Source organism: Lates calcarifer, linkage group LG12 (assembly GCF_001640805.2).
Source record: "Lates calcarifer isolate ASB-BC8 linkage group LG12, TLL_Latcal_v3, whole genome shotgun sequence".
Taxonomy (NCBI): Eukaryota; Metazoa; Chordata; class Actinopteri; family Centropomidae; genus Lates; species Lates calcarifer.
In genome coordinates, this window is record NC_066844.1 from 23353748 (window position 1) to 23366009 (window position 12262).

At 33.9% G+C, this 12262-nt stretch overlaps 1 protein-coding gene across 5 annotated transcripts; it reads left to right on the forward strand.

Moving 5' to 3' along the window:
- Positions 1 to 32: 32 nt before the first annotated feature.
- LOC108886525 (uncharacterized) lies at positions 33 to 11335 on the forward strand. Of its 5 annotated transcripts, none has more exons than XM_018681437.2 (11): positions 33 to 146; positions 382 to 408; positions 581 to 874; positions 1949 to 2035; positions 2201 to 2219; positions 2509 to 2555; positions 2638 to 2654; positions 2742 to 2790; positions 3459 to 3475; positions 3617 to 3660; positions 4224 to 4394. In XM_018681437.2, coding segments are annotated over exons 1-11 (636 nt in total). In that variant the 5' UTR covers positions 33 to 112; the 3' UTR covers positions 4225 to 4394. The 5 variants fall into 5 exon arrangements, with proteins under 5 accessions (XP_018536953.1, XP_050930327.1, XP_050930325.1 ...); XM_051074370.1 differs by having other exon boundaries at positions 2509 to 2528; XM_051074368.1 differs by lacking the exon at positions 4224 to 4394 and having other exon boundaries at positions 3617 to 3835.
- Positions 11336 to 12262: the final 927 nt, after the last annotated feature.

Here is a 12262-nt window from a genome sequence, read left to right on the forward strand (position 1 = left end):
GTGGTTTTCCTGTTAGCAAGTTCTGCAAAATGACACATTCTGGTAAAAGTCGTCTGTAGTAGTCTGACAGACAGAGTCCTTGAGGAAATTCTGGACATTCTTCAGCTTCGTCATGGCTGGACACCTACTGTTACTCGTCCTCATGTGTAAGTTAAACCTCTTCACAGGTTCTTTCATTGTTAATGTGGGTTAATACACACCAATATCAGTGCTTTGTTGAACTGTTGATCAATGTATAAGGTCAGCTAATGAGTTAATGGTATCAGTAAATTTTATTACACTCCTGACAGCATTTCAACACTAGTTGGAGTTTCAGTTTGAAGTCATTGATGAGTTATTATTGCATCTATTTCCCTTTTTAACATGTTTTTTCTCCAACAGATTCATTTTCTTTAATCAAAGCACAAGGTCAGTTTAATGTTGTTTTCTGTCACTTTATTGTAATTTACTGTTATCTTACTATTTTTTTTGTATAGATTTTCCTGTAATAACTCAATTTTTCATTGTTAATTATTTAATTATTATTTATTTTACAGATGCAACTATTAAATCTAACATATGTTAACTTCTAAACTTTCAGCTCTTCTTCCACCTAAGCTGACAGTGAATCCACCGGTGATCACAGAGACAGACTCAGTCACATTGAACTGTCAGACTCCATCATCTGTTTCTGTATCTCATTGTCATTTCAACACTGTGAGAGGAGGAAGTGTCAGAGCCTCCTCCTGTCTGAAGACACTGACAGGAACTGAGCTGCTGAACATGGCACATCAGAGTTCACCTGCTGTGGTAGAAGTGACATGTTACTACACTGTAAATGGAGAGTTCAGTTCTACATCTCCACACAGTCACATATCCTACATCGTCATAAACAGTGAGTGATCATACTGCCATTGTATATCCTGAATATACTGATGTGTCCTCTTTAATTGTAGATTTTGTTGAAACAGAGTCAAGCACAATATAAGCATATCCTTTCTGCAAAATGTAAAAATATATTTGAGATACTATATTTCAATATGAAAAATTTGTGACAGAGATTCAACGTTAAGTCAGAGAAACTGTTAGATCAGAGAAAATAAGATGATACGGTGATAATGACATAAAATCCTCTGATAATAGAATATTATAAAACATAAAACAGATGGATATATTTCATTTTCTGTATTTAAACTTAGAGCTTACTTTGTTTTGTTCATAAATATTAAAATATATATTAGACAATTGTTTTATTCATAGAATATCATTTTAAACAGCAGAATGTGTCGTATGTTTTTAAAATCATCAAGTCATTAATTGATATCAAATTTTTCTTAGTGGTACATATGTGATATTTTGTACTTTAATAATAATAAAAAAGATGACAATAAAGAAATGTTGATGAAAATATAAAACAAGTCATCATTTGATGAATAATTTGATTTAAAAAAAAAGAAAGATTTTCTTTAATTATTTTTTACTACCAGGTCTATTCCTTCAGTTTTAACATTACTTTAAGAATTAGTTTAAGAGAATCCTAGTGTAGTACATTTGCAATTTAGCCTTTATTTAAAATTCTTCAAATGCATGTGATTATTGACAAATGAGTGACAAATAATTTGTCAATTTAATAAGCACTTTATTTGTTACCAGATAATTAATAATAAAATAATAATAAATTTAATTAATAATAAAACCAGTTATTGATGAATCATAACAAACACTGTAATATTCAGAGGTAGCCATCAAAAAATGCTGACAGACTATAGATAATTAAGAACAGGATTTACAAAGATCAGAAGTAAATTGTTTGTTCCATCCAACACCATCATTTGTCAGGTTCACCAGCAGAACTCACACAACTCTGGTTGTAATTGTGTGTGTTGATAGTAGAGATGGATGTGTGTGTCTGTCTGTCCTTTATATTAACACTTTGGACTTTTGTTAATGACTTGTTCTCTTCATACAGAGGGGATGATACAGATGATTGGAGCAGGTGTGACTCTGGGTGTCCTGGTGCTTGGATTGGTTCTTCTCTTTAATCAAAGCAGGTTTGGTAAGAATTTAAAAATATTAATCTCAGCACAGTTTATTCTAAAACTCAGCTGCAGTTGTAGGAAATATTTCATGTGGCTTCACTTGTTTTTAATTAGAGGCAGCTGATGTTGTCTGGTGGTAAAATGCGAAAGAATGACTTTATTTATGTGTGTGTGTTTTCTAGAAAAATGCGTTTCCCAGAGGTAAGAAATTCCTTATTCCTCAAATAACATCAGTTAAATTTGAGTGAGTGCTTGTCTGTATCTTCTTTTCCATCATTACTCTGGTTTACATTCATAGTTTCAGAATGTCAGAAAAGTTTCATTCATTATTTTCTCAACAGAATCTGACTCAGGTTATTCAGTCACATAATTTAGAGATGTTTGTGGAGAGTAATACAGTGTATTCATTTGGAAATGTGAACTGTACTTTCTCTTTCCTCTAATGAAGACACATTCTTTACAAAACCTGTTTTTCTTTTTTTCCATTCAGATCAAAATCCAACATCACTGGTAAATCAAAATCTATGCAATATGACAGTATGTACATATTTCTACACATATATTTTATTTGCATTTGTTAGTTGAAGTGTACTAATTTGTGTTTTGCTTTCTGTTTCAGATGACAGGAAATATATGGTGAGTCTCAACAGTGAAAGACAATTTTTCTCTGTCTTGGATGAGGCTGCTCTCTCTCTTTCTAACATTTTATCAAATCATTTTCAGGCTGCTTATGATGAAACCTACAGTATTGTCACTTATGACTGCAACATTGGTGAGCTGATTTTCTAATGTTCTTAAACAGATTGTGGAGCAAATTAATAAATCACTTTCTTTTCATGACCAGTGATAAAAATCCTGGCTAGAACATCCCAATGAAAGATATATGTTTCTGCTTTATTAAATTTGTTAGCAGAGTTACCTCGAGAGTTGTAAAAGGAATTTTTAAAAAATGTATAGATAATGATAGATAATAATTTACTTTTCATATTGAACACCTGAAAGAGAACACCCTAATGTGAGATTTTGTAGCATTATGGATATGTGTAATACTGTCATATTTTGTATTCACATAAATGACATGAGGGCCCTGGTGCAGTGTTTAATCAGCAACTATAATACTAAATATTGATCGGCCACTTGGTGGAGCAAGTGCTGCTGAAATCTGTCATTACAGGTACAATCAAGAAAATGTGAGCCCTCTCAGATATGAAAACAGCTGTTATTGTGGAATGACTAAATGTAAAATGTTCAGCTTTTATATCTTGATGAAAACATAATGCTGGAGAACATTTACATTTGACTGAGGGCAAAATCCAAAGTCACTACTAAATGTCGCTCATTTGAATATGATGTACCGTACATGTACTGTATGTTTTATTTGTATTTATATTATATTTGCATTTTAAAGTGTATTAAGTTGTGTTTTGGTTTCTGTTTTAGGTGACAGGGAATATACGGTGAGTCTCAACGGTGACAGTGATAAAGTCAAACCTCCGTTTTCTGCTAAAGGTTTTTCTTCATGCAGTGATTTTTCTGTCTTGGATGAGGCTACTCTCTCTCTGTTGCTTCTCTCTAACATTTTATTAAATCGTTTTCAGGCTGATTATGATGAAGTCTATAGTATCATCACCTATGAATGCTGGTGAGCTGATTTTCTTTTTCTAAATGTAGCATAATGTTCTTCAACAGGTTGTCTAATGAATCACTTTCTTGTCATGACCGCTGTGATAAAAAAAAGTTCAGAGTTACATCAGTTACATCATAGTTACCCTGAAAGTTATAGAGATTAAAAACAAAAAACAATGTGGATAATGAGAGAGAATAATTTACTTTTCATAATTAACATCTGAAAGGGAACATCCCAGTGATTGTGGCATTTTACAAAATGGATGCATGTAATACTGTCATATTTTATATTTACATATGGCAAACCCTCTGTTACCAGCCCAGTTAAGGGACATGAGGACCCTGGTACAGTGGTAGAACAAATTAAATACTTATCAGCCAATTGATGGAGCAAGTGCTGCTATTAATGCTTTATAAAAAACATTACAGGTACAATAATGAATGAGCACTCTGAGATGTGAAAAAAGTTGTTGCAGTGGAATGACAGAAATCTAAAACTTTTATACCTTGAACATAACACTGGGGAACATTTGCACTTGACTGAGAGCATTTAAGTCATGTCTGTTTGTTTCTTTTCAGAGTGACAGCAGCTGCATCAGACCTGAGAGACACAGTGTGCAGCGCTCCACAGTCATTTTGATTCCAAGTGTTGTTTGTCTTGCAGCTTTTCACTTTGGCTTCTTATATACAAATAATCAATGCTTTAATTAACATGTATCATGTGTTTCAGTGCTTTACATAATAAAAACATTATACACAACTATTAAATATAAGTCTCATTCATTTCAAACTGCTTTACACCAGAGGAGTGATTCACATGTGCAATACACTACATATATACAGAGTGAACAGTAAAAACCAACTAAAAAACAATATTAATTCATAACTAGAGACCATCTTACAACAGGATCACCACAGTTCTGACCCATGAATACTCAGTAGTTATTACTATGTTGTTACACGACTACTCAGTTCTCATGGGTCAGACCACAATCATAACACTCAGCCTTCATTTTGTTCTCAACTACGCACGTGTAAAGTTTTGTGACAGACAAACATATAAACAAGACTACATTTTATCATAATGACACACACACACTCACAAGCGGCTGGTAATGACACAATGAACAGGGTGAACTATCACTGATGTTTTTTTCAAAATGACTTAAAAATATTAATCCAGGACATGTGACATCTTTTCAACCAGAGTGAAGAAAACACAGTCTGTGCAGCAATATTTATAGATATGAATTAAAATGGTTGATTGATCAGGACTGAAATGAGAAATAACTGAATGTTTAGGTAGAGCCGGATAAAAACCATGAACAGACAAAGTGAGTGTGAATGTTTTTAAAGAAATAACTGAAGCAGTGATGAAGTGTGTACTTTACACTCACACTGGGACTCGATAGACAGCTGATAGTTTGTAATAAACTGAAACAGAGCTGCTTTATATTTGGGAAAATAACAAAGCAACAGAGGTGATGAATGACGTCTCATCTTTCCTCAGAGGTTTGTCTCTAGTGTGGTAGATTTGAGCTAAATTAAACACATGTACTATCTGAAACAGGATGTAAAGTGTGTGTTTCTGTTTGTGTGATTGTCTTCTGATGCTTGCTGTGGTTTTCTTGTTCTGTGAAGTGACACTTCTGTGTGTTAGAGTCTGTGTAGTCAGACACACAACTATCCTCTTTGGAGGATTCTCTTCAGTCTCAGTATTCAGCTTCATCATGGCTGGACGCCTGTTGTTTGTCATCCTCATGTGTGAGTTAAACCGTCTATACATGTTGTAATCATTAATGTAGGCTGCACTTAAATTTGATCTTTTTATGTTTGGATATTTTATGTTTTGTGTGTTTTTACTGTCTGAGTTGTTGCTTTTTGCTGATTATTGTTAAATTCTCGTGGAACTGCAGTGTGAGATGTATCTTGGTCTCTGTCTTGACCTTTACTCCTACCTCTGACTGACAGAACGACACATTTTTTATTTTTCCTTGAAGTTATTAATGAGTCTGAGTTTTTGCTTTGTGCTGATTATTGTTAAGTTCTCGTGGAACTGCAGTGAGATGTATCTTGGTCTTGATCTTTATCTTTGCTCCTACCTCTGACTGACAGAATTATATTTGTTTTATTTTTCTATATTTCCTTGAAGTTATTAATGAGTTATTATTGCATCTAGTTACCTTGTTAACACACCGTATTTCCAACAGGTTCCTTTCATGAGATTCAAGTTCAAGGTCAGAGTCTGATCAATCTATAATCTCATATCTAGCTCTATTGTTATCACTGTGTTGTAGTCTGTTATCAGTTTGACTATTTGTATACATAGTTTGGTTGTACAATGTATTTTTCTTTAATTACCCCACTTTAAATCACAATTTCTTAGTAGGAATATTCTGACATTAATGTGGTTTTTAATTGTTTACTATTCTTTTCTTTCATATAACAATTGTTTTTTTTTTTTTTCTCCAAAACCTTCAGCTCTTCCTCCACCTAAACTGACAGTGAATCCACCGGTGATCACAGAGACAGACTCAGTCACATTGAACTGTCAGACTCCATCATCTGTTCCTGTGTCTCAGTGTTATTTCTACACTGTGAGGGAAGAAACCAAAGTCTTCTCCTGTCTGAAGACACTGACAGGGACTGAGCTGCTGAACATGGCTCATCAGAGTTCACCTGCTGTGGTTGAAGTGAAATGTTTTTACACTGTAAAGTCTGGAGGTTCAGTTTCTCCATCTCCACACAGTGACACATCCTCCATCACTGTAAACAGTGAGTGACTTCTTTTCCTGTGCTTTGATATGTTATCATATAGTACTACAACAGTATAACTCAGTGACATTGTGTTTATAGAATATATATTTTAAAATATTTTTATAGATTATATATAGATAATATTTAAGTGTTATTAATGTTTGTAATTTGACAGTTTTTAGTCAGTTTGGTTGTACAGTATATTTTTCTTTACTTCCTCTGTCGCAATTTCTCATTTGAAACTTTACGATATTAACACAACTATTAAGTATTTGATATAACAAATGTTTTTTCTCCAAAATGTGTAGACGTTACTCCACCTAAACTGACAGTGAATCCACCGGTGATCACAGAGACAGACTCAGTCACATTGAACTGTCAGACTCCATCATCTGTTTCTGTGTCTCAATGTTATTTTTACATTTTGAATGGAGGAACAGTCAAAGTCTTCCCCTGTGTGAAGACACTGACAGGGACTGAGCTGCTGTTGATGGCTCATCAGAGTTCACCTGCTGTAGTTGAAGTGAAATGTTATCACATTGTAAAGTCTGGAAGTTCAGTTTCTCCATCTCCACACAGTGACACATCCTCCATCACTGTAAACAGTGAGTGACTTCTTTTCCTGTGCTTTGAAATATTGATATTGATGATATTGAATTATATTCTGGGTAATGATTGTTATTACAGTGTGAGTCACACTCACCTAAGATGACACATAATTATCATAATGAATCAATAAGTTAAATGTTAATAGTTAAACATGATGACTGAGGTGTGACAGTTGGACTTCTGTGATTGTGAGCATTGTTTAAAATTGTTGCTACAACATGCTGTGTACTTGTTAACAGAATAACACATTGTGTTTAATGACTTTTCATTGATTCTTTTGTAGGTCAAAAACCAGCGCTGACTGTTCAACATTTTATTGGTGACTACGTTCACTTCTCTTGTTCACTGCCTGGATCTGCTGATAGTGAGACAAGATGTAATCTTTACTTTGGAGAAACCAGTCGTCTAGTCCTAAATACAACCATCAGGAAGACAAAGAGCTCAACTAAGAAAAAGTGGTTCTGTCAGTTCTATGTCACAATAGATGATTTCCTGAGACATCTATGTTTCATTCAACAAAAGGAAGCCAGTTGTGATTACAGTTTGGGAAGTGAACACAACTCTTTGTCTCCTCGTAGTGATGGACGCAACTTGACTGGTAAGTTAGTGAAGACATGGATACACATACAAGTATGACTTCACTGTTTGAGTCTAACCCTGAACTTAAAGTCACTGAGGAGCTGAACTGACAGACTCATAAATGATGCATCCTCCATGACTCAGTATACTGTGTGTTTACTGAAATAAGAGCAGTCCAAATATTTCCTCTCCTGGTTTTACATGATATATTTATCACTCACAGCACAGGGATCTTCAGTTGTTCACACAAGAGTCTGTTACAGCAGTTCACAAATTTCTCCATAACATTTTCACTGTTTCTTTCCTGTAACATTTACCCTGCATGATGGTCAAAATCCATCTGCCCATTCTGTCTAATGGCACCTGACACCTGATTGAAAGTCCTTAACTATATCCACCAAATATTTCAGTCAGGATAAATGTTCTATGGTTATTATTTTTGAATAATTTGTGTTGATGTGGCTGTGCAATTAACAGAAAGAGCAAAATTGTTAATTTATTTTTTCAAACATAAAATTGACAGGCACAAATTAATTTCCTTTTACTGCAGATATTGTGAAAAGAGAATCACCTGTTGCCTGCACAACATCATCATCCACTGTGACCACAGGTAGGACATGTTATACATCTAAACAGAAACCAAGAGCATCATCACCATTATAACCACTATATTTTTGTGCATTTATTCACTTTGTGCATTTCCTGTGAAACCACCATCAGGTAACAAAATTATAGATGTATTCGTCTGACATTAGTTAAACACACAGTTCATGTTTCTGTTATTGCTGCTGTTCAAGTTACTGCACAAATACACTGTTCAACACATTTGTCCACACATGAAACTGACAGATCCAAATCCATCATTTGTTATTGTAGATATTGTGGAAGTAGAATCACCCACAACGCAGACTATGACAACATTCACTACAACCACAGGTAAGACATGCTACACATCTATTTAACAGGTCTGACTGTGAGCAGGCTTTGTGCTTCAACTCCAATAAATGGTAACAAATTACACTGTCATTGTATGTCTTTTTCTGAGCACTGCAACTATTATGTACTTTTCTTCATTCACCAGGTTTGACTGTTGGTGCACCAGGGAAAGATGAGGAACATTTTATTTCTACTTCCCCAACACCAGAGAAACCAGCATCAGGTGAAACAGTTGCTCAGTAATTTTCTCAGTGATTCACACAAACATTTCATATGTTGAAATATATAATTTTAAAATTCATTTAACATTTATTTGTGTTTTTCTATAAACAGTTTCTGCTATTCTCAGCACTACAATTAGTGTGACCTCTGCAAACAAAACTCTGTTACAAGGAGACAACAATACAGGTGCGATTCTTATTATGATGTTTCAGTGTTTTTTTTATTATTACAGTGGGTCAGAAACTTCATAAGCTTCACTGAGGCTAGCTTGTTTTCTTAAACCCCACTAAAGCCAGAGGGAAGCAAAAAGCATGTGATTACTTACACATGGTGCATATTTTAGTAATACATATATTATGCTGTTCATTTTAGAAGTATTTCTCTTCCCTTGGCAATTTGACATATTTTGCAACAAGTTACTTTGAGCTGCACAAACATGTTTTTTGAAAAATGTGAACAGATATCTTAGATTTAATGTTTTAACATTAAGAATAGTTTCCATCACATCCACAGTGAACATGTTTCTGCTGGGTTTGAGCCTTATTTGTTATTTAATTACTAATATTTTGACTGTGTACATACTAAATCCTGTTTGTAAGACTCAAACTCAAACTAGCTTGTTCTTTTAAATCTCCACTGAAAACAGTTACAGATGAGGAAACATCATCTAGAAATATAGCAAATTAACATACTGTTTAGTATTTTTCAATCTGAAAACTTTTGCAGCACATTACCTTGTGTTGTAAAAACAATTCACAGAATTTTAGGTATTTCAGTCATGTCATATGCTTTCTGCAAAATGTAAAAATGTTTATGAAATTGTATTTTATAATATAGGAAACTGTTGGATAAAATCACATGATACTATGAAAATGACATAAAATCCTTTTATAATAAAATATCATAAGGACCTATTTTCTGTTTGAACTCAGAAAACATGACCGTGACAGACTGACATTACACATGAGAAAACAACATCATCCAGTCAGGTGTTTATGGATGACACAGACCTCAAATCAAATACAAATATTTCAATAAATTCTCTTGTGGTCTTATGGAAAATATCACTGAGACACAAAAGTGATGGATGTTTTTATTATTATTATTATTATTTCTGGTATTTAAACATACAGCTTACCTTGTATTACCACAATTATATTATATATTATATAAAAATATAATAAAAAAATAAAAAGGAGAAATTAATACAACTCTTTAATAGTGAAGAAAAATTACAATTTGTCATTTTAATCAGCCATTGTACATGAGTGACAATGAATTAATTATATATTAACTAATATTATTTTCAAATTTACTAACTGATTTGTTTAGAACAATTTTTAACCAGTGGTTAAAAACTGTAATACTCACACTGTAATATTCAGAGCTAACCATAAAAAATGCTGACACACTATAAAAAATTAAAAACAGTATTTAAGAAGATCAGAAGTAAATATTTTTGTTCCATCCAACACTTTAATATTGTGGATGATGATCAACATTACAGTTTGGCAGCTCCACCAGCAGAAGTCAAGGTTTTTCCTCTGGTTGTAATTGTGTGTGTTGATAGTAGAGATGGATGTGTGTGTCTGTCTGTCCTTTATATTAACACTTTGGACTTTTGTTAATGACTTGTTCTCTTCATACAGAGCGGATGATACAGATGATTGGAACAGGTGTGACTCTGGGTGTCCTGGTGCTTGGATTGGCTCTTCTCTTTAATCAAAGCAGGATTGGTAAGAATTTAGTTTATTCTAAAACTCAGCTGCAGTTGTAAGAAATAGTATTAACTATAGAAGTGTATTAAGTTGTGCTTTGTTTTCTGTTTCAGATGACAGGGAATATATGGTGAGTCTCAACAGTGAACGAGTGACAATTTCAAATCCTCTGATTTGACCGAGGCTGCTGTCTCTCTTCCTTCTCTCTAACATTGTATTAAATCCTTTTCAGGTTGGTTATGGTGAAACCTACACCATCGTCACCTATGAATGCAACACTGGTGAGCTGATTTTCTTGTAACATGATTTTTAGAAAATATATATGTTTATAGATGATGATAGATTTATTTTTCATATCAAGCACCTAAAAAGAAATGACTGTGGCATTTTACTGGTTGGATACATGTAATACTGTCATATCTTATTTTCATGTAAGTGGAAAACTGTCTGTTACCAGCCCAGCTAACTGACATGAGAACCCTGGTACAGTGGTGGAACAAATTAAACACTGATCAGCCACTTGGTGGAGCAAGTGCTGCTAAAATGATTAAACAGTAACAACGTGTCATCACAGGTACAGTCAAGAAAATGTGAGCGCTCTCAGATGTGAAAAAAGTTGTTATTGTGGCACAAAGAATTTAAAATGTTCAGCTTTTGAAATCTTGATGAAAACATAACACTGGGGAACATTTACACTTGACTGAGAGCATTTAAGTCATGTCTGTTTGTTTCTTTTCAGAGTGACAGCAGCTGCATCACACCTGAGAGACACAGTGTGCAGCGCTCCACAGTCATTTTGATTCCAAGTGTTGTTTGTCTTGCAGCTTTTCTCTTTGCTTTCTTATATACAAATAATTGTTGAATTAGAATTGTAGAATGATCTGAAGACTTTATTGAACTTTAATGAATTGATAGAAACAGAACAGAAGATAACATGTATCATGTGTTTCAGTGCTTTAAGTAATAAAAACATTATACACAACTATTAAATATAAGTCTCATTCATTTCAAACCACTTTACACCAGAGGAGTGATTCACATGTGCAATACACCACATATATACAGAGTGAACAGTAAAAACCAATTACAAAACAATATTAATTCATAACTAGAGACCATCTTACAACAGGATCACCACAGTTCTGACCCATGAATACTCAGTAGTTATTACTATGTTGTTACATGACTACTCAGTTCTCATGGGTCAGACCACAATCATAACACTCAGCCTTCATTTTGTTCTGAACTACGCACATGTGTAAAGTTTTGTGACAGACAAACATATAAACAAGACTACATTTTATCATAATGACACACACACACTCACAAGCAGCTGGTAATAAGACAATGAACAGGGTGAACTATCACTGATGTTTTTTCAAAATGACTTAAAAATATTAATCCAGGACATGTGACATCTTTTCAACCAGAGTGAAGAAAACACAGTTTGTGCAGCAATATTTATAGATATGAATTAAAATGGTTGAATGATCAGGACTGAGAAATGAGAAATAAGTGAATGTTTAGGTAGAGCCAGATAAACACCATGAACAGACAAAGTGAGTGTGAATGTTTTTAAAGAAATAACGTGCCGTCTTTCCTCAGAGGTTTGTCTCTAGTGTGGTAGATTTGTGCTAAATTAAACACATGTACTATCTGAAACAGGATGTAAAGTGTGTGTTTCTATTTGTGTGATTGTCTTTTGATGCTTGCTGTGGTTTTCTTGTTCTGTGAAGTGACACTTCTGTGTGTTAGAGTCTGTGTAGTCAGACACACAACTATCCTCTTTGGAGGATT